At 35.8% G+C, this 24,368-nt stretch overlaps 1 protein-coding gene across 2 annotated transcripts in view; it reads left to right on the forward strand.

Moving 5' to 3' along the window:
• LOC112053383 (tyrosine-protein phosphatase Lar-like) overlaps positions 1-24,368 on the forward strand; it is a 126,709-nt gene that overhangs the window by 70,449 nt on the left and 31,892 nt on the right. For both annotated transcript variants that reach the window (XM_024092783.2, XM_024092784.2), the window contains exon 3: positions 22,335-22,561. In XM_024092783.2, the coding sequence (XP_023948551.1) occupies positions 22,335-22,561 (227 nt within the window). The remainder of the gene's footprint in view (positions 1-22,334; positions 22,562-24,368) is intronic.

Consider the following 24,368-nt stretch of genomic DNA (forward strand, 5'->3'; position numbering starts at 1 on the left):
AATAAAAAGAAATAAATAAAATTAAAACCCAAGTTTTTTTATATCAAGATGGCGTCCATAAAGCAACTATGACATGACAATAGACATCAAACGTCTAGTATTATGTTGTGTTGTCTTGAACCGTAATAATAAAATTCATTCAGTAGTTTCAGCGTGATGCCCGGTTAACAAAAAACACGGACAGACAGACAGCGACTCATATAATACCTCGAATGAAACGACTCAAATAATACCTAATAGCCATCGAGTAAACAAAACTTGCATAAAGCTTGTCCCTTCCGCCATTAAAACAACGCTGTATCCATATTTCACTGAGATCTACGAGTATGTCCGGAATAAAGCTCTTTTATTTCGCTTTAGATTTTTAAATAAATTCCTTTTAGAGCACTCTCAAACGATTGTTTCTGTATAGACGATAGTCTATTGTAGCTGTTTTAATTAGTCCCACTCTCTATCGTTTTAAAAAAGCAACTACTATACAAACATGCTATCCTAACTAATGGAATATACTTATAGTGTAAGAGTTAGTGGTGGCTACGAACATATTAAAATATTTTTAACAAAAAATGTAACCGACTTCAAAGATACATAACTCTAAAAAGTGAAAAATATCATCGTACTTATGTCCTTTCTATTGATCGGTTTGAAGGCGATGCTATGCCAAACAGGATTTTAAAGTTCATTTTGTTTTTTTGCATCTTTCAATTCGGATAAATTTTTTGTTAAAATATTTTTTCATTTCTGTTTTTAGTGTGTGTGTAGCATAGTGATCATAAAAGCCACAGTGTGGACAATTTCACACATTGGTTTAATTTTCATTTTAACAAACTTTACTAAACTGATTTTTGTGAAAATTAAATGGGACCAATCTGAAAGTATATTCTTTCTATAACTAAAGTAAACCGGTGAATGACGACGTTATGAGGTCCTCCTCCTTTTTTAAGTTGGTTAATAAATGATCTTAGTAGTAGAGCTCTTTGAAACAGAGTTTGTGCATGGAAGTATTACTGCCTGCAAGCTTGTTTCTGCTGTTATGCACTGTTATAGGCCATTCCAAATCACATTTAGTACACCTTTATTTCCTTATTATAAAAATGTGTTTCTAAGTGTTAAAATAAATACAAGACTAGTATTACTTTCAACGGTTTCTCCGACACAAAACCATTTATAGCTACAATAAATATTATTTTCATAATAATTTTCTATCATTTCCTAGTAATAGATGTTATCCCGTACTTTCATTGATACGTTTTCCATCGTTCCTGAGGTTATTATTTCTAACAATAAAACTTGTTACCTGAAGTAACACGGTTACAAGAATATAATTTGCACGTGGGCTCAATAAATGTAAATACAAAAATAACTATAAAAAATATATTATTTTTGGTAAGGTTAATTTATATGTTTCCTACAATAAAACCTACTGACAAGTTTCTTTTGTGTTGTGCGTAAATACAAAAAAAAATACTTTGATTCCAATAAATAGCCTAAGAGGTCCGAATATCAGGTGAACGGCAATATACGTTTTCAAGTATCAGTGTGAAGTAACATAAAGCTAATAAATTAGGTAACTGGCTCTTAGCCTAGTAGTTCCCACAATAGCGTGAAACTAGTTTCTTATTAGGAACGCAATTGTGCAATAGAAAGAAAAAGAAATTAAATACAGTAGTAATGTTTTGTGAAACCGGTGACATCTAGTCGCCTTTTAACATTTTGTTAACCGATTTTCCCCCGTGACGCAGTTGTATGCGCAGTGGACTTACAAGACGGAGGTCCTGGGTTCGATCCCCGGCTGGACCGATTGAGGTTTTCTTAATTGGTGCAGGTCTGGCTGGTGGGAGGCTTTGGCCGTGGCTAGTTACCACCCTACCGACAAAGACGTACTACCGCCAAGCGATTTAGCGTCCCGGTACGACGTCGTGTAGAAACCGAAAGGGGTGTGGATTTCATCCTCCTCCTAACAAGTTTCCATTTTAGATTGCATCATCACTTACCATCAGGTGAGATTGTAGTCAAGGGCTAACTTGTAAAGAATAAAAAAAAAATTTAGAAACGTCGATAGCTCCACGGTAAGGACGATAGGATAGGAGGATAGACCGAGATTTCAAAAATTCGAGGCACGTCTCTACTATTGCTGTTTTTGCGATTATTTGCAGGAAAAATGGATATTTAGAAGATATTTATACTAATATTATGAAGAGTAAAGTTTGTAAGAGTAATCTCTGGATCTACTGATTTTGAAAATTCTTGTACCACTAGAAAGCCACGGTACTTGTGAGGCTCCAAAGGCTCCGTTCATATTGATCCTTATGGAATCGGGTACTACTCGAGTGGAACCGCGGGATATCGTCTAGTCCTCTATATAAGTATTTACTACTAACTGGAGAGAAAAGGGAATAATATAATGGTCATATATAGAAAATACCTTTTTTATAGACTAAATATTGGTTTGCTATCGTTATGTTATTTGAAAATAAAAAGTCCTTAATAGAGTAAATGTGGGATGAATAGTGGGATGAATGCCTCAGTTAGCATATTGCGAAAAGTATAAACATTAGATTTGTTGTGTTTTGTTTCAATTTAACCATACCTGTACTACGGGAAATCGGGAAATCATCTCTTTTAGTGAAATAGTAACTGTGTGAATTTCAACAAATGGCTTTTAACTCAGCCACGCTTGAAATGGAAATGTTTTTCAAACAATTAAATTTTGTAAATTGCACGTGCTTACAATTTTTAAATCACGCACACTCATTTATATACATGTTAAAGTTAATACTTGCACAATATTTGCTATAGTAAAAGCCTTGTTTTTATTTAGCAGTTATCCAACTATGCTCTTGCACTCCTTGTAATTTGCCTTCGGACGATGCTTCTGCGCTCCCGGTGACGCCGCTGAGGTCCCAGTATGGACCCTCCGGCACTTACTCGGTAAAAAAAAAATCCTGTAATAAAAAACATTTTAATTACTAATTCTATGGTAGGCGCATACTCAGTGGCGTGCACTCCATGGATGCAAAAATGCACTACCTACCCTAAGGACTCAATGAAAACCTAATTATGTTTTTTTTTTTAATTTTGTAATGACAGCAGAAAACATTACATATAAGTCAATTACAAAATTCTTGGCGATTTGAACTGACTAATAAAATAATTAAAATGTCGAAATCAAGAAAGTTTACAATAACAATTAAATGTTAAATAATAATAATGTTGGACCACAGATTACATTTGGACAAGAAATTTTAAATCCTTATGCACGCCATTGCTGTACTGACAAACTTTCACATATTTTAAATATGAAAGAGTTCTAGCTAAGACATGATCTAGCTCTTAAGGCGACGGAATAACTGTGGTCCACGGTAGTGGTATTAAAAATACAGAGCTTGCCCTCCTTTGGCCTTTATAACCGAGAGGTGTTCTCTCTCTAAAATTTGGCTTGGAATGATTAGCTGCCGAGATAAGACTGCCTTTGCGCACTTGAATTGAATATTCTTTGATGTTGGAATCATTTTGCCCTCAGTAATTGATTGCACACAACACACGAATAGAAAATATTTGTGAGTTGTGTGCATTACAGGCTGAGTTTGTTGTGGGTTCTTCTCGGACCAAAGCGCGTTTGGTACCCTCATAATTTTAATTTTAAGTTTTCGAGTAATTTTTATTATCATTATCTAATAATATACCTGACGTTTCGAAAGTGTTTGTAAAAAATGCCTAATTTAATTTAAATAAAAGAAGTTTGATTTGAATCAATTTAAGATAAAAAATGTTCAACTGATACAAAAAATCGACATTCTTAAAATATTTCTATATCTGTAATATTTACAAATCTAATTATGTAATTTTAGCTTAATTTTGCATGAAAGCAACTTTATTACTGTATAATCATGAAATAGGTCGCAGAAGGCTGTCTCGACATCGCAATTATTTATATCGGTTCACTAACTTTGCTTGCCGCATTTCTTTATCAATTTTCTTCATTACATTCCGAATATTTTCGCAATGCAATGCCGTATTAATTAATATTTAATAACTCGACCGGGTTCAGAGTTACGGGGCTAAATTATCCGCATTTCAAACGTTTAAGGATAATGCTGAGACATTCCTTTGTTTGAACAGGTATTGAATACACCTTTGAAGTACTAACGTAAAGAATGATAGGGTTATAGCGTATTGTAGTACAAAATCCACCTTGTCTAGAATATTTAAGGTTTTAATTTCTTTAACTTTCGAAACAGACGTATCAAGTTTACTAGAAGTTATTTATAAATTAATACTATTCACTCTTTATTTGATACAACTACTCAAGTGGTCTACTCTAACCCTCTTTGAAATGGATGTCTTCGTAGCAAATGTATCGTTCTGCATATTCCGTCGTTATGTAGCATAGCTGTTTGGGTATATACCCAAATAGCAATGCTACTTAACGACGGACGGATGACGTATACCAATAGCTATAGTTGCTGGTAAAGTTACAAATATGTAAGGTTTAAAACCTTAACACCTCAACGTGTTCGCAAGGCAGGGTGAGGCGATGGAATCTATGGGAAAATAACAACAAAAACACGCATAAAAGGAAAATTAGTGAATTTTGGTAGGTAACTCTAAAAGATCGTTGTAGTAATTAATCTAGCCACATCACCTATTTGATTGCAGTGATTGCAGTTTAGAACATAAAAACTTCACTTCGGAAATATTATATTTTACAATGCCGTGTAAAAATCAATTAGCTTTATAAGCCTATAAACTAGTAATGAATTAATATTTTCGCGTAAGAACAAAAAGTGCATTATGAGTTTTCAATATTCCGCATTTGATAAAAATCAAATTGTGTAGAGTCACGCAACCTTTTACCAGCTTTCACCCACCTTTTGCCCACCTTTCACCCACGTTTCACCCCTCTGTGCCTGTCGTAGCTCGTAAAGGAGGCGGTTTGCGGCGATTAGGCCCAAATTGCTGGGAATACGCTACTGCGTCATTCTACGATCGGCTATTAGTTGTTGTGTTGCACGCATTGTTCTAATTTGTGATGAACTATTTACTACAGCAACTTATATTTTGACGGCGGTAGATTTTTTAAAACAGAGGTCCTGGGTTCGATCCCCGGCTGGGCTGTTTGAGTTTTTCTTAATTGGTTCAGGTCTGGATGGTGGGAGACTTCGGAAGTGGCTAGTTACCCTACCAAAAACGTACGGCCAATTTATCAAAAGAGGTGTGGATTTTTCCTTCATCCATACTCAGTCCCTGGACTATCAATTAATCTATGCCGTGAACTATTGTGGCTTCAGTTGTTAAATAATGAGCACTGAAACAAAATACCCTAGCGATGTTCAATGTAATCGATATTTTTAGAACAATCTTATGGCTTCTATGTTTTGAAGTGTAAAATTACAGCAACTTCCAACCCTCCCACTTAACTAAGAAAAGGTTTATTTATTTATGATACAATATATATGTTATTAATATAAACGAGAAATTTTTGTTTATCAAATAAACGAGGAAGGAGGAGGAGGGGACGGGAATAAAAAAAGCAAATCTCAGTGACATGAGAAAGTAAACAAAACTCTGATAAAGATTCGAACCTTGAACCTCATGTTTGGAAAGGGTGTAATTAATTTACGAGGAGCCCGTGACATTAATTTTATCAGGACAACATAGGTAATTGTAATTAACAATTAATGAAGATTAAATACGATAGTAAATATATAATCTCATAAACATACAATCATAATCATACAAATTAGAATAATGAGTATTAATGGAATGGGTTATATTAATGGAATAGGTTAATTAATGGAATGCATCACGATTGATGAACGAGGAAGTTTATAGTGCAAATTTATACTCATACATGTATTACAAAGTAAATATTTGGTTTATATTGCATACAGATTACCTATTAATTTTGTGTTTGGTCCATTTATTAATTACTTTGATGTATCGAGCATAAATTACAAGCGTTTAGGTAGGTATTTCTTTTTTATTTTATTACGCTTTAGTGGTATTTACACGAATCATGTTCAAGTTTTTGACGAGACATTTCGATGGAGCCGGCTGCTCACTCGAAAAAGGATGACGTCATGCGTAGTTCCCTCGCTCTAGGGTTGCCAACTTTTTTTACAAGAAATAAAGTATATTCTGGTCTATGATATAAGATTATTAAACAGTATTTTAGAAAAACGAACATTTTCTTTTGAAAAATGCAACCATTCTGTCAGTATTTTTGACGTTATCACGTTTAACTATTGTCAGTAAACCGGCTTTACAGACAACCGATTTTTTAACATAAACAATACTTCACTACACTTTTTATATAAACCGAAACAATGTTCTACATACGCCGTAGCAATCTCTTGACTTGACTAATCATCTTGTAAAATATTTATTTATATATTACAATTAAAGCCCAAGAGAAAAGCTGTAAAATATATTTTTAGAGACACATGTAACACACATAAAAACAGGTAAACCGACTTGAAAGTGCCGTTTCAGGCAAATGTTCGGTGTTTACGTGCTTACAGGCATTACTGAACCGTTTTACAAGCGCAACATTACGCAGTGCTGGGATGTTACGGTTTTATGTCAAAGAGAAATTCCACACTGAAGATTTTTGTCACGGAACATGCTTTTTGTCTTTTTTGAAGTAGAACCTGCCGATCGATTTGACTCAGACTTACCTATCTTGACTGACAATATAATAATTAGTTCACCATTGCGCTGGTCTGATGCAATAGTCGGAATGCAGTAGGTACCAGTGGCGAAGGATGGAATTTAGAAGACGTAAGAAAAGGAACTTAATAAGCGTGATACAAACTCCGGTTTCTCATATATCCATACATATTCAATACAACAATGAATAGGTATGGATTTTTAAAAGGTAACCCGTAGGCACCAGTCTGTATGTCCTATCATCATCAGCCGATAGACGTCCACTGCTGTACATAGGCCTCTTGCATGGACTTGCAAAAACAACAACAACGGCCTCAAGCCGCCAGCATCCAGCAGCTTTCCGCAACTCGCTTGATGTCCTCGGTCCACCTATTGGGGGGTCGACCAACACTGCGCTTTCCGGTGCTGGGTCGCCATTCCAGCACCCTGGGGACCCCAACATCCATCGGCTCTTCGAACTATGTGGCTTGCCCACTGCCACTATACTACAGCCTTTCTTGATGAGTACTGTTTACCAACAAAGAAATCAAAAATGAAGGTAGAAAATTCATGTCATTTAATGACTTATTTATTTTTAATTATGTATGGTTTGTTTAATAAATGTTATATAAAATATTTTAACCATATCTAATTGTTCTAAGCTTAATAATTTATATTTTCATTAATTGAAGAACAAGTTAACTATATTTTTTATTAGGTGTAAAATGACTAGTGATTTATACCCTCATTTTTAATTTGTTTATTGGTAAACAGTACTTATCAAGAAAGGCTGTAGTAAACATGTCCTATAAGTCTTTTTAAGTTAAATGCTTTCCCAACATTGAGTGGCAAGTGACGTAATATTTTTATACCTAACGTCATATCGCTAGTGTGACATAAAACGTCGCTATGAAGCCATTGCCGCAGTAAAATTATTATTCATGTCCTTTTCACGGCTCTCTGAAATGCTTTCGCGAGGTTGAGAAACAAGAGAGAAGTTGTATTAAGTTGAAGAAGTTAGATTACCGTTTATCGTTTATCTTGCTTATGTTTAACTTGTGATGATTGTCTTTAAAATTCTAACTTCTAAAAGTTTCGGACTTCGTTTTTGTGTGTTTGCACGAGTTGACCTTTATTCACGATTGCCTTTTCATTTTTAACTATATTCTTTTGTTTTTTTCTTATAAAATTTACGAGATGTAATAAGTTGTTCCTTCATATTTCCTTCTATAATTTTTGCAATAAAGGTTGCCTGGTAAAAATAACTCTTAGCGATAAGGCCGCCCTTTGTATGCTGATCGCTTCATAATATTCTTCTCTTGTTTCTGTCATTGTGGTGTGCAAATAAAGTATCGTTACCAACTCGGCTCACTGCTGAGCTCAAGTCTCCTCTAAGAATGAAAGAAATGAGGCCTTAGTCCACCACGCTGGAAATAAAAAATAAAGTATATATAATAATATTATAACAAAGGATGTCGGAAAGACAAAGTACAATATCTCTGTAGCAAAATTTACCAAAACCGGTTTAGTATAGTACTTTAGAAAGACACATACAACAATCATTTATTTATAAAAATATAAGTATATGATTCATAAATTTACATTGATGTCAAGTTTTGTCTTTATACTAAACTTTCTTACGATGTTATTTATCTCAATACAGAACGATTAAAGTAAGTAGGCAATATTGGTATAATACTACCTACCTACCTACATACCCAAAAATATACACGATACAAAACATTCTTCAGATTACATCCACCCACAGCTTTGTATGTAAGGCTTCGATTCTTTGAATTATTCTCGGATTTAGAATACAAATACATGAAATCTTTGTGAAATATAATAGCAACACAATCTCTCTGTTATTTCTCCGGGTTCCATGTTCTTTCTGAGGTTTATGCCCTATGGCAAGAGCGAAAACATTCGCTTAACGATGCATTACATACCCGTGCCAGCGACCTAACTCGATTTGCCCTGAGGAAACCCTGATATGTAGAATTAGAGTTACCATAAACAGAAAGGGAAAGTCCTAAAGAAAAATGTTATTTATTATATGATTATAATATATTAGTTTGTCTGATCAAAAAATTCAAATAATTCATTTTGTTAGTCATTACTCATAACTCATAACTCATGGATCTGAGTTATGGGTTTACTACACATAACTTGACTCTATATACTATGGTTCTCAAAGAGAAGGTCAGAAACAATAAGTGCTTGATAGAGGAACTTATTGCTTGAAGTTCTTTAATCGAATTACTAATGAAAAGTTATATAGACAAACCAAAGTACTACTTTACCAAACTATTTACTGCTTACTTTAATAACCTACAGAATTCTTTTATAAGTACAGCAGTGCACGACGGTAATAAAACTAATGTTTTATTTACGCCAAGACACTAAATTTTAAACTGTAGGTAATCTCAACAACTGAGAGCCCTATTGACTTGTGTAAATATATATGTTTTAATTCTGCATGCTTTAAATATATATGCACTGAATTTAAATGTATATGACGGCCTCCGTGGCGCAGTGGTATGCGCGGTGGATTTACAAAACGGAGGTCCTGGGTTTGATCCTCGGCTGGGCAGATTGAGATTTTCTTAATTGGTCCAGGTCTGGCTGGTGGGAGGCTTCGGCCGTGGCTAGTTACCACCCTACCAAGTGATTTAGCGTTCCGGTACGATGCCGTATAGAAACCGAAAGGGATGTGGATGTTCATCGTCCTCCTAACAAGATAGCCCGCTTCCATCTTAGACTGCATCATCACTTACCATCAAGTAAGATTGTAGTTAAGGGCTAACTTGTAAAGAATAAAAAAATATATATATTCTTTAAAATGAACCGTAACATACCTTGTACTACGGATTTGGTCACCCTACACAGGGCAGGGCTTTAGGGTCATGATATAAAATAAATTCATTTTCGTTTGTTAATTTAACTTTATGCGAGTTATGTGAGGTCATAATACTCTTGTCAGGCTTTTATTGCCGTAATATTACGTGTGCTCCAGGTAAGGCAATTACAATTTGGTTGTTTTCGTATATGTAGGTGTGTCTTAATTATTTCTTTTTTCAACAAAAAGTTAGAGTTTGGCTGTAATTGTATAGCGGCAAATGCAATTTAGGCTAATATTAGAAAGAGTTTGTGGTGCTGTAGTGCAGTTCTGGATCTATAAACTGATTTTGAAAATTGTTCTACCACTAGAAAATCTCGTTATTTGTGGGTGTCTTAAGCTATATATTATCCCCGTTTACTCACGGGAACAGGAACTGCGCAGGTAAAAACGCAGAGCGTCGGTTAGTGACATATTATAATTTTAAAAAATTATTGTAGAAATCTGTTTAAGCATTCACTGTAGCTCACAACGTAGTATTTTAAGATTTGAAATAATGTATGAACTGTACATTTTCCTTATTAAATAAGTAATTTATGATAATCTCACATATATAGCCATGCTGCTCACGAAACCAGAAACGCAATATTATATTATTCATCACATGCTCCTATTTGGCATTTACATGGCATGGTATCGGAATCGTTTAGTAGTGCGGTAATAGGGTTGCTACTAGTCTCTGCTTATGCTTAGATAGATATTCTCGAGAGTCTATACAAATAGTAATAGACAGTTTGAGATAATTTTTATGGACATTAATCAAGGACAAGATTATAAAAGAGTCAAATTACTTATTAAAACTCGTGGTTTCAAAAATTCCAGTATCATTTTTCACTTAAAAATAAACATTATTATGTGCCACGGGGTCAAAATCGACGTAAGAACTAAAAATATAAGTGTCACATCGTCATGATTTTTTTTTTTTAAGTTTTCCTTTGTCTTGTATAAAAGAACTTCAAACTTATAAATGAACCATTCTTGATCTCCGTGAATGATTGATAAACATCTGATAAAGTTAAAGCTAGTGATGCTTGTTAAAATACTTTAACTGGTTTTGTTTAACAAAGAAATGATAATATAGTGGTTACACATTTCGTAGCAAAGAGCTACACATTTAGAGGATACCCATGCAGTGCTACTTATTTCGTAGCAAAATCACTTGCCATGATATAACTATCGATTTTCGGCCTCGAACGAATAGTTTGTGGGATAAGATTCCTGATAAGCACGTTTAACGTCACGTCACAGCTGTTTTTGACATTAAATTTTGACATTCGTTTAAAACATTAACTTTCTCCAATCCCACCTACCTGCATCGTCGAAGCGTGGTGGAGCTAAACTAGATATCCTCACTCCTATAGGAGACTTGCCATATAGTGGTCCATTTGTTGGGAATTTTTCTTTAAATTAAATCTCAGGAATTAGCTAGTCTGCAGTAAATATATCCCCGTGAATTGCAAAAGCGGAAGAGCATATAAACCACAATATAACGCCTATAATTAATCTAACGCCTCCCATCACACTATGAAGGTGACAGAGTCGAAAGTACACACCACACGTGTTTGTACACAATTGTGCACTATAATATTGCCTTCAACCTCTACACAATATTGACGCAATGACTGAAGTATAAAGGACAGTATTATCAGAATGAAACCACGATCCATATTTCATATAACTCCCACTTTGTGGAACCATTTTTTATAGAACTACCACGTTCCAGTAATAAATGTCTTTGGATTTATTTTCACCGCTTTTCATTGAACCGGATGCTACACGGCTGTCTGTTCCGAACCTTAAACTGAAACGGAGTCTCGAGAATTTTTCTCACTCACTTAATTCCGAGTTCTCCAAAGTTTTTTCTTTGTTTTAATCTTTAAAAGCTTCGGCAATGTTTGTGTTCTGTGCCGACTTTGCAGTAACTACACTCGTTGAAAGTTTTTATACTGTTGTAGTTTCGAGATTTCATCGGTAGTTAGTTAATGAGGTTTTTTTAATAGTGTTCGCAGTGTTGGACATCTGTTAAATGTTGCAACATTTCGACAAACATTTACTTGAAAATTGAATTTATATCGATTTTACACGCTTTATATTAGCTTCACTTGTAACTATGTATGTAAGAAATTTTGCACACGCTCGGAGTTCTGATGAAAATACATGACTAGCTAAGAAGCGTCAATACAAATCCAATATGGCGGCCTCCCCAATCACTTTAGCTATGTAGGAAAGACAAATCTTGCAATTTTAATTTGACCCACTTCCCGGTCTTCGTGTAGGATGAAATTTTGCACACGCTCTGAGTTCTGATGATAACACATGACTAGCTAAGAAACTTCATTACAAATCCAATCCTTCCCAAGGCAAACTGGCTGTTTGAAATCCACCCCCATGATATGGATATCAAATGAAAGGGTTTGCTGTCAGGAATACGAAAAAAATAGTCACGTGACTTAAATCCAATATTTGTAATTTTTAGTGCTTCTAAAAGCACGTTTTTTAGTTTTTTTTAACTATTTCAAGTTATTTATAAATCTGCTCATAAACTCAAGATTTCTTAAAAGATTTCTTTTTCTCAAGAAGATTTTTGATATGATTACTTTTTATAACAGACATTTAAGTAAATAAAATAATCACTGATATCCTAGACTATTTAATTCAAAATAATTCTTCATATTGAATTTAAATATAGATTTTATCTGTCAGGAGAGCATCCTTGTCAATATTCTGTATGATTTGTTTTAACTCAATTACTCAGAAATTTCCGGTCTGCTTCCGTTCCGTTTACGCCTCTCTCCTTTCAATGTTCACTCTGCTATAAAGTTCTCTCGCTCCGGGAGTAAGTTTTGCGGAGTTTATAGCATATCTACTTAAATTTCTTTGATATAAAAAATAAATTTAGTACGTTATCCATGTAATTATATTTTTATATCGAAGACTGTGACCGGATCACTGGGTGATACTATTAATCCTGTTGTATACTCTATTTTATTAATGATGCCAAACATAATATTTCTCTGTATTATAGTTTCGCACCTAGGTTTACCTTATCAGCCGATAGACGTCCAGGATTTAGATGGTTAAAAATATACTTGTTTGTTTTCTATACAGAAAGAATTTTTATTTTAGTATGGATATTTTTATATTTTGTACATAAACATTTAATTTCTTTCTTGTTTATGTATAAATTGGTCAACATATTATTTACCCGAATGTATCAAAAAAATCATAAATTCAAACCTAGTCATCATCCCTATTGTTCTGGAAACTGGTTACTACTCGTACAACAAAAATTGAAGAACAAAATAAATTTTACTAAAGTTAAAAAAAAAACTTTTGCTATTGCCAGATTAGGAATCATAGAATAAACAAAACTTTGTTTGCAATGAAGGTATGTGATATTTTAGGTAGACCTAGACATTTGAAAGCGGCATATGACCTAGTTCAGCATTCTAAATGTAGATGGACGTCTACGGGCTATTGATGTTTCGTTTTCATTCCGTTCGTAGGTATATTTGTTTGTGGATATTTCTATGTTGCAACTTTTTAATTTTTTTTTCCAAAAAGTTGTTTTTATTTTAACTGTAATATTGAATGGAAACACGTCATATGGTACGAGGTCCGTTATTAGAAATATCCTCATCTGTTATTTAATTGTGATTAGAAGTAAATGACAGATAATATTCATCTTGACTCAATCCACATATGTTGCCTAGTTAAATCGTAACCAAACAATTAAAAATTATTAAATTGATAACGGCGGAAAACGCACATAGGAAGTCGTGGTTGAGAATTTGAAATAAAGCTTCTTTATGCTCTCCCCATCTATCATTTATTTCTAATTACAATTTAATAACAGACGAGGGTACATAATTCTAATAACGGATCTTAGACCAATAGCTTTGCGGTTCTTTTCAGTTCGAGACACGGGGGTGTAAAATTACTGACTTTGAAAACTCCTGTTTGTTGTCTTGCACTTTTCTTTCTTTAAATATTTCATTGAATGTCTGGAGGAGATCGCTTTTAGCGATAAGACCGCCTTTGCACATTATACTTTTCTTTTGTATTTTCTTATTTAATTGTATCTTTATTTTTTGTGCAATAAAGACCTGTTATATCCTATTTTTCTGAGGAATTCCTTAGACAAAAGAAGTTAATATTTCATATTTCTATACAAATCTGACAAAATGATTTCAAGGCACGGTTCGCTCCGGCGCAATAACTTAACTGTTGATTCAATATTATTCAATTGCAATTGTGCAAATGATTTTATTGTTGAATCTGCGATTCATTCGAGAGTTCACAGAATGCCGTTTATATGAATTATTTTAATATTATCACGTTTGTCCTTTTAAATTCAATAGCCAATGAACGATTGTGTGTACGATTTTGACCAATGGCTGAAGTGATTCAGGAGTGGTTCAGGTATAAATAATAAAGTTTTGTGTAAATTTCTGAAATAATACGAAGACTTTATATATCGGAAATAATCATGACAAGGGAATTTATTTACCAGGCATTTATCTAAAAGAGTGCTTAAGTTCATGCTTACTTACTTACTCATGGCCGGTGCAGTAAAGTTTGTCAACTTTCAGCTTTGAATGTTATGAATATATGAATACATGAATTACTAGCGTCTGGCTACGACTGACTCTCGCTAGTTGGAAATAATCCTTAGTAAGTAAATTAAAATACGCTTTCTATAGAAATATAGCCTATAACGCCTCAAATAATATGGCTTTCTTGTGATAAAAGAGTTTCAAAAACAGTTCTGTATTTCATAACCCCCTACAATACCACAAACGTGCTAATTATATTAAACGTATTAATTATTAGTTTAGAATATTGATATAGATAGAAAAGTACACCCAGATACGGGAAAACACTCATGCTGATCGCACAAACATTTTCCAGTTGTGGAAATAATTGTATCTGTGCCTTTTTTTTATTCTTTACAAGTTAGCCCTTGACTACAATCTCACCTGATGGTAAGTGATGATGTAATCTGAGGAGGAGGATGAAAATCCACACTCCTTTCGGTTTCTACACGACATCGTACTGGAACGCTAAATCGCTTGGCGGTACGTCAACTCACTTGGTGGTAACTAGCCACGGCCGAAGCCTCCCAACAGCTAAACAACCTATGGACATTTGTATCAACATTCAACAGTGTACCTTCCTACACCGTTATTGATACATATTCTATGTATTCAAGCGTGGTGAGGTCTACATTTAACTACGCTTGAGTACCTACCGATGGATATTTATAAAAGAAATACTTTTTGTAGATAAAAAATATATTAGCTTTCCTTGGATTATCGGATTTTCTTGCTCAGTTTAATCTGCGGTATTATTGGTATAACGTACGAGTATATGTGACTTACATATTTGACCTTTATTTATTCATTTCATATTACTCGAATATCTTATATTACTCAAAGATATTTTTGTTTCCTAAACGCTTTTATGCAATTTTTATTATCTGTGTTGCAATATGTATTTGTATATACATAGGCATAATTTTAAAATCTGTTTGACCTATACCTACTCATAGTTTGGTTTTTAAAATTCCGAATATATCCAAGTACCTACAAAAACGTAGGTAACCCATATTATTTACATAATATCATGGAAAAATCCTTGGCTGATACATCTTTGCCATCAGGATGGTACAATGCCAATGGCGAAAGTCGAAACCCATATTTAAACTAAATCTAGCTATTGATCGAAGATCCTACTAATATTATAAACGCGAAAGTTTGTATTGATGTATGTTATGGACGTCGCGATTTGGCTGAAATTTTGAATGGACTTTACTCTGGATTAACACGAATGTTTGTTACTTTTTCACGACTCGGCTACTGAACCAAATTACCTGATATTTTATATAGATATAGATTATAGTCTGGATTAACACAAAGGCTACTTTTTATCCCGGAGAAATCCATGGTTCTTGAGGGATTTGTGAAAAACCAAATTTCACGCGGACGAAGTCGCGTATTATATACTTAAAAAAATAAATCATACACTGTATGCTTATAGAGGGATAAATTATAACCTTTTTTCGAGATTGTATCTTTCAGAAATAATGTGTCTTTCGCCGCAATTTCGCCAACTGTCGCGGCTGGGCATTTGCCCCTGAATTTATGGCAACGACTCTTTTGCTAATATTGTTTACTTCGGTAATGGTCAGTTTTATTATTGCGCATCTTTGCCCGTTTATTTCATTCACCCGCCCATGAATCATGATAGTGGCTGTGATATATTTAGTAATTAAAGGAGTTTTATCAGTCATTTGTTAATGTAGGATTTTGTTCTCTAAGTGCGTTACGAAAACATTTATACATGTTCTATTTATTTCTATTACTAAATTCAATATTAAATGTAGTGTGCCGACGACGTAAAAACCAAGTACTTTTATAATGTTATCAACAAATCTGAAAACTATTTTTGAGTCTGTAATAATGTGGTCTCTCGCGATAACTAAAAATGTTCTGTTTTCCCATATCAATTTAAATTGTATCTGGAGGAAAATTCACACCAGTATATTTTACAGCTCGGAGTTAGGAAAAACATTAATGAGAAAAACTCGAATTCCACGCGAACTGCAAGTTTAGGCGGTGGTGGAACTTAAATTTAAGAGTAGGTGAATATCTAGGCTTAAAATCTTTAAACTTTCTTTATATAGAGAAAAATATGCTACTAACTTGCAACTTATTATTTACTACGGGTGCAATATACGTAAAAAAATGCCGTATACTTACTCGTAGTAATGGTGCAACTTACTGTATACTTTAAAAGCAACACAACGTTACGTAAGCTTTTATACAACATGGTGTCAGGTGTTAGTAATGTCTGGTTTGCTTTGTGTTTTAAGTATGGGGCTCCAGGATTTTTTGCTAAATATTTATTTCCTTTATCGCAGTCAGATTAAATCTACAATAAAAAAAATTCATTATAGCTACAGTAAAACGTAAGTTTGCATTTTTTACCCGAGCTAAAGTACCTAGTCATTATCTAACAGACAGACTTGACGACTCAAGAACTTGTAAAAGTTCACTTGTATAAAGAATATTTTGAATTTTCAGTATAATAAAGGATGCTCACAGCGCCAGCTTGTTGAATTTAATATAATATATATTCGAAAGGCAAACAGTCTCAATGTTCTCTCGTATTCTTAATATATTATGATGAGACGTATAAATTCAAGATGCTACAGTATTGTTTTGTATAAACTGGAAGAAAATGAAAATCACAGGACATTTTGAATTAACAATTTTATAATATTTATTGATTGAGCCATTCGGCGAACTTTTTTTGTTTTATCCTGAGTTATTCAGCTGTTTCAGTGTGATTATGTGTAAAATATTCATTTGCGAGACAAGTTATAAGTATCTCAAAATATTCTTTCATATTTTTTATCGTCTTCTTTTGTACCTATCCTTTATTAATTTATTATGAAACACGGCTAAAACTCACGTGATACAACGTCTGAGTATGCCTGACTAGTTTCGAACCCATACAGAGCCCTTAGCCATGAGCTGGTTTTGCAACGCGGCACGATCCAAACTGACTAAGTGCCTCGTATGGGCTTGAAACTAGTCGGTATAGTGGGTGCCGTGAGAGCCGTGATAGTCCAATGGATATAACCTCGAACCTAAATAACCGATTTCGGAGGGTGTGGGTTCGAATCCAATCCGGGGCATGCACCTCCAACTTTTCAGTTGTGTGCATTTTAAGAAATTAAATATCACGTGTCTGAAACGATAAAGGAAAACATCGTGAGAAAACCTGCATGCCAGGGAATTTTCTCAATACTCTGCGTGTGTGAAGTCTGCCAATTCGCATTGGGCCAGCGTGGTTTACTATTGGCCTAACCGCTCTCATTCTGAGAGGAGACTCAAGCTCAGCAGAAAGTCGAATATGGGTTGATAACGAACGTATACGTATGAAGAGTGCGCAGGTCGACCTCCAAAGATCTTTTTACTCGACAGGAAGTACACCGGAAAATCAATCATTTATTCATCGAGCACAGAGACATCTCAGTGTTTTTGCGACGTCGCCCTCGACATGCTCGTTACCCAATCTCTTTGATATCTTTGTTTCTTTGATTACAAATTGGTAGCTGATGTACGTCGAATACATTTGCATCGCTCACACAGCTTTTAATTGGTCCAGGTCTGGCTGGTGGGAGGCTTCGGCCGTGGCTAGTTACCACCCTACCGGCAAAAACGTACCGCCAAGCGATTTAGCGTTCCGGTACGATGTCGTGTAGAAACCGAAAGGAGTGTGGATTTTCATCCTCCTCCTAACTAGCTCGTTAGCTCGTTTCCATCTTAGACTGCATCATCACTTACCATCAGGTGAGATTGTAGTCAAGGGCTAACTTGTCAAGAATAAAAAAAAACACAGCTTAAAGTTCGCTGAGTCTTGCTAACACACCAAAAAATTGAGCTGGGATTAAATCAAAACCAGAAACGGGGTTTTCGTTTCGAAACGGCCCTTCCATGCCGCGCGGTATGCGTTACAACAAAGCGATAGCTTTAACGTTTGCTTTGTTCTGTGGTTACAACCCTCACTCAAAGTAATTAGTAGTTTGTTGGTTAAATTATCTGATGCTGTGTATTTTCAGAATACAGCAATACATCCCCCCTAGCCAAGTCGCACGTCGATTCTCTTTCTACTATCGCTAACGCTTCGAAAACTAGAAAGTGGTATGGGACTGACATTTGCTATCGACAGGCCAAGTGGCACGTTGATTCTCTTTCTACGGTCGCTAACGCTTCGAAAACTAGAACGTTGTATGGGAATGACATTTGCTATCGACAGGTCACGTGATCAAGATCTGTCATTCCCATACATTTTTCTAGTTTTCGAAGCGTTAACGATCGTAGAAAGAGAATCGACGTGCCACTTGGCTAGGGGGGCTGGTTGGCGACTTGAATTTACTGTCAACAGTTTTTTGTTTGGCCCCACTATAGAAGCAAATTAAAGGTGTAGTTATTGTAGGTAATGACTTCAAATGAAAATAATAATTAAATGATCATAATATTATTTTTATGGACTGAAATTTTTGCGGTATAGAGTGGATACATGTAGTGGGTACAAGTTTTTTTTTTACTTAGAGTACAACATAAACTAGTTGTACAATATGGTAAATTCCTGCCCCAATACAGTTTCGTGATAAGCTGTGCATGTTCACATCTATTAGGATTCACCTGGCTGAGTTTATAGTGGGCTCTTCTCGGACCAAGGCGCGTTTGGAACCCTCGTAACTTTAATTTTAAGTTTTCAAATAATTATTATCACCATTAATATTATTACCTGACGTTTCGAAAGAGCTTGTAAACTAAGCCTATTTGAAATAAATGAATTTTGACTTTGACTTTGACTTTATTGAGTGCACGCTACAGATCGCATATCTTTTATATTCATTGCAAGTTAGCGCCTGACTACAGTCTCATCTGATGATAAGTGATGATGCAATCTAAGAAAGAAGCGGGCTATTTTGTTAGGAATTGTATGAAAATCCACGCCCCTTACGGTTTGTACATGAACGTTTCGTACCGGAACGATAAATTGCTTGGCGGTACGCCTTTTTTGCCGGTAGAGTGGTAACCAGTCATGGCCGAAGTCTCCCACCAGTCAGATCTGGATCTAATAAGAAAACCAGCCGGGGGTCGAACCCAGGACATCATCATAGCGCTGCGCCACGGAGGCCATCATACGCATAGTGTGGTCCAACACTTAGGTCAACGTTAGTTTAGTACTTAGCTCCATCGGCTGAGTTACGTTACTACATTATACCCTTTCTCTACATTATCTGCCATTCGTCTGTACACACCCTAAATGTGTGGGTTAAAAGCACTCCGTACAAGTGGCATTGGCAAAGCAAATATTATGCTTGGGCGTACCCTAAAACAGAGAAGTCATACAATTTATATATACATTTGCCCAAAGGCTAATGTAAAAGAACCACACCGTAATCGATTTTAACATTTAACCCTCACCGTTAAGGTCTACATTCGCAAGCGATGTAATATTTTATCGAAAAACGCGTAGATACCGCTTGTAGGTATCTTTTAAGTTATTATTAATTTAAATATTCACAAAGAATTTGTATTAATGTTATTTTTTAATTTCATGGGTCCATAGAGTCTCTTGTCTCGATTTTTGATAATTTAAAAAGGTTATTATAACGAAATAGCCCAGTGGATCTGATCTCTTCTTTCGATTCGGAGGGCGTAGGTTTGAATCTGGTCCGGGGCATGCATCTCCAACTTTTCAGTTAAATGCATTTTAAGAAATAAAAAATATCACACATGGTGAAGGAAAAACATTGTGAGGAATCCTGCTTAATTGAGTATTTTCTTAATTTTCAACGTGTGTCAAGCCCGTCAATCCACATTGGGCCACTGTAGTGGACTAGACCTACCCCTCTCATTCTGAGAGGAGATTCGTGCTCGGACCAAGGCGCGTTTGAAACCCTCGTAACTTTTATTTTAAGTTTTCGTCTATTATTACCACCATTAGATTAAATAAAATTTTGACATATACCTACCTGACCTTTCAAAAGTGCTTGTAAACTAAACCTAATTCAAATAAAATAATTTTGAATTTGAATTTGAATAGTGTATATAGTAGGTTTTCGCACGATGTTTTTTCTTCACCGTCTGAGATACGTGATATTTAATTTCTGAAAATGCACATAACTGAGAAGTTAGAGGTGCATACTCCTGATCGGGTTGGAACCTACCCCTCCGAATCGAAGGCAATGGTCATATACCTACACTGGGATATCATTATATAAGGTTCATTTTAATAGGTTGTTATTGAAGACCAAATTAGTGAATAGGCCAGCTGGACAATCGGAACTCATTATTTTCACTCCCTCCACCAGTATATTATATAATTCACTATTATGAATTCTGTATAGGAAAATCTAACATAGGTCCTGGTACTATAAATAACGAACACCGCTGTTAGGCTACCTCTCCACCACAGCTGAGCGATAGCGTAGCGGAGAAACGGACTAATACGGAGCGGAGTTGCGTACTGTATCTGTCCACCAGAGCGGAGCGAGGCTGCGGAGCGAAGTGACTTAGCGAAGAAAGTACCCCAAAGGAACTCGCCCGCTCCGCTTTCCTGCACGTGATTCGCTGCTTCGTTTCCCCGCTCCGTTTACCGGTTTTAATTCATTTTTAAACTAGTTTGCAAGTCCCTGTCCACTTAAGAGGAGCGGAGATTTTGTGCAATCATATTAGTTAATTAGTTTATAGTGTATATATTATAACGCTGAAAAGTTTGGTTGTTCGTTTATTGTTTGTTTGTTTGTTTGTTCGTTTGTTTGTGTGATTGAACGCGCTAATCTCAGGAACTACTGGTCCGATTTGAAAAAATCTTTCGGTGTTAGGTAGTCCATTTATCGAGAAAGGCTATATATTATCCTTATATTTCTACGGGAACGGGAAGCACGCGGGTGTGACCGTGCGGTGTCAGCTAGTTAGTTAATATTTCTCCGTTTCTCGGCTCCTCTTCCTCGCTCCGCTTCGGTGGACTGGCAGCCCTATAGTGAGGTCGTCAAAATGGCGTCCGTGTCCGCATGACTGGCTTCACATAGTGGAAAGGGTAAATGAGCTACATTCTCATCACCTAAATTCGGGGCAATTACTAAATTGTCAGTGATTTATGCCTAAAACTACCTCTCTGTACACACGTCCGGGCAATGTTACACAACTTTACAACAATGAGCTAACCGCACAGGCGTTCGTGTTGTTAGGTTAAAGCCGCGGTTAATTATTCACTTGTTAGGTATTTGCTACTCACAACATGGCCTTTGTTTGCTGTGACATTCAAAAGGTGGTATATTTTGATGGTTTTATTGGATTCCATTTTCAGGCGATCAACCGTAAGTGCATAAATGTAATGTAGGTACGAGTACGATCGGGGACAACAAAACATTAGCAATTCAAAAAACAGCAGCAATATGACTTTTTTTATAAACACATCATACAAGTATTTATAACCATGTATATCTCTTGTACTAGGAATCAATTAGAAACTTCGCGGCGTAAATAATTATTATTATGAGCGATACTTGGTTAACTTAATAATCAAGCCAATAGATACAGAAAAACAAAAAAAAATGTGGTTCGACTTAAAACATAACTAAAATCGCTTGGCGGTATGTTTTTGCCAGAAGGGTGGTATTTAGCTACGGCCGAAAGCTTCCACCAGATGAAACCTAAGCCAATTTAGAAAATAGAAGAACGAAGAACGAAAGAGGAATGATAGTACTGTCACGTAATGACAGAGTACGAATGATATAGTACTGTCAGAAATGTTAATTATTATATAAACGATCCAGTTACAAGTATTGTAACTTATTCTATTGACTTGTCTACAAACTGTACTAATAGTACAAATATTTTTATACCTGACTGCAGTACTGTTAGAATTAAAAATTCTTTAAACTAGAAAATACGACAACGGAAGTGCACTGTAACTTTAACATTGTACACCAAAATATACTGAGCATCAACAGCAGGGAATTAGAAGTTGAAGTATTTGTAGAAAAATTCAATATACACATCTTGTTCCGCCAGAAAAGTCACCAAAACCGATGACGTATGTTATTTGTTCGATAACATTTCGAATTAAAATTGACATGTACGAAATTAAAATTAATATTAGATTTGTTATGAATAATGTTTTGTAATTACTTCTATATTATTGGAAATAAAGGCTTTATTTATTATTTTATTTATTTTATGTTATTTGTTCGCAGTGTCATCAGCGCAACGGGAACTTGGCAAGGGGTTGCCGACAAACACCTCGGCCACATCACCACCAGCGGCGGAGAATGTGATTCGGCCAGGGGTGGCGGTCGAGGCCCCCCGCCCCACACCCCGCACCGGACCCTACTTCGACTTGGCGGCCTCCAAAAACGTCACCGCGCTACTTGGCAAGACCGCCTATTTGAACTGTCGAGTCAAAAACTTGGGAAACAAAACGGTGAGTTTTATTTTGAGGATAAGTAAACACTTAACTCGTTAACTGTAGCCCTCATAAAAAAGGCTCAAAGTCACTCAACGGGCGATGGAGCGAGCTATGCTTGGGGTTTCTCTCCGTGATCGAATCAGATTCTCACTTCTGATCCGCAGAAGAACCAAAGTCACTGATATAGCTCAGCGAGTCGCGAAGCTGAAGTGGCAATGGGCAGGCCACATAGTTCGAAGAGCCGATGGACGTTGGGGTCCCATGGTGCTGGAATGGCGACCCCGCACCGGAAAGCGCAGTGTTGGCCGACCCTCCACTAGGTGGACCGAGGACATCAAGCGGGTCGCAGGGAGCCGCTGGGTTCTCGCTAGCATACTCTTAATTTAAATACAATTTAAAAAACTGTCATCATCCCTATTATTAATAATCGCATTAACGGTCAAGCTTGAAATTAAAATTAGACGCTATACAACTAATAGGAACATAGCTGTAATTATCACTAACTTTTCGCACCACAAGTTAACAAAACTGGGTCAAAACTGCAACGTAATTTGAAAGTAAAAAAAAAATGGAAACATCACGGGAGAGTATCCACGTTTTTAAAATAGGTAGCGCATAGCCAAATAGAAAAGGCAAGTGCACACGTTGGCACTAACGAGTCGCTCTTATTGCGAAGCTAACGTCCAATTTACATAGCGGTGTGCCACGAAATCCACGCTTCCAAATAAAACGTAACAATAGCATACTGAAACTTCGAAGACTCCGTTGTTACAACTTTATAAATGAAATTCTCATTATGTTGTGATGCTGTTTGTTTATAAATAAGCACAAGATGCCATTTTTAGTGCGACTCTACACAACCTTATCGTTTCTTTTAATATTATAAAGCTGAAGAGTTTGTTTGCTTGAATGCGCTAATCTCTGGAACGGATTGGTTCGATTTGAAAAATTATTTCAGTGTTAGATAGCCCATTTATCGAGGAAGACTATATGTATTATCTCTGTAGTCTTAGGGGAGCGGGAACTATGCGGGTAAAACTGCACGGTGGCATGTATTTTGTATAAGACGAATGTAAGCCACAATTAAAAGTAATAGTTTGCCCCAGAAATGCTAAGGACAATGGTCCAATAATCGAAAATGGTACCCTAGGTCACTCTAATTTAACAACAGTCCTTTATAAGTACATATACATATAAAAATGAAATTTAAATGTCTGATTTCAAAAGAACTGTGTTTTCTCAAGTGTTTATTTACTCGATACTAAAACACAATCGAGCTTTGTTTGTTTGTCAGTTTATTACCGTAAACCGTGGCCGATTTGAATGGGACTTTAACTGGAAGATAGAGCAACATATAGGTTACTTTTGTTCTGAAAATAATCATGGTTCCCGCGAGATTTTTGAAAAATTGAATTTCATGTGGACGAAGTCGCGGGCGCCTGTTAGTTTGTAATAAATGTACAGGTAAAAAGTCAAGTTATGTTAACATACAGCATTTTTTTATTCTGTACAGTTAGCCCTTGACTACGATCTTACCTGAAGGCAAGTGACGATGCAATCTAAAATGGAAGCAGGATAATAAATATCAATATATCCACACCCCTTTCGGTTCTACTTACAACATCGTACTGGAACGCTTAAATCCACACACCTTTCGGTTCTACTTACGACATCGTACTGGAACGCTTAATTGCTTGGTGGTACGTCTTTGCCGGTAGGGTGGTAACTAGCCACAGCCGAAGCCTCCCACCAGCCAGACCTGGACCAATTAAGAAAACCTTAATCGGCCCAGCCGGGGGTCGAACCTAGGACTTCCGTCTTG

The sequence above is a fragment of the Bicyclus anynana genome, chromosome 6, assembly GCF_947172395.1.
Source record: "Bicyclus anynana chromosome 6, ilBicAnyn1.1, whole genome shotgun sequence".
NCBI lineage: Eukaryota > Metazoa > Arthropoda > Insecta > Lepidoptera > Nymphalidae > Bicyclus > Bicyclus anynana.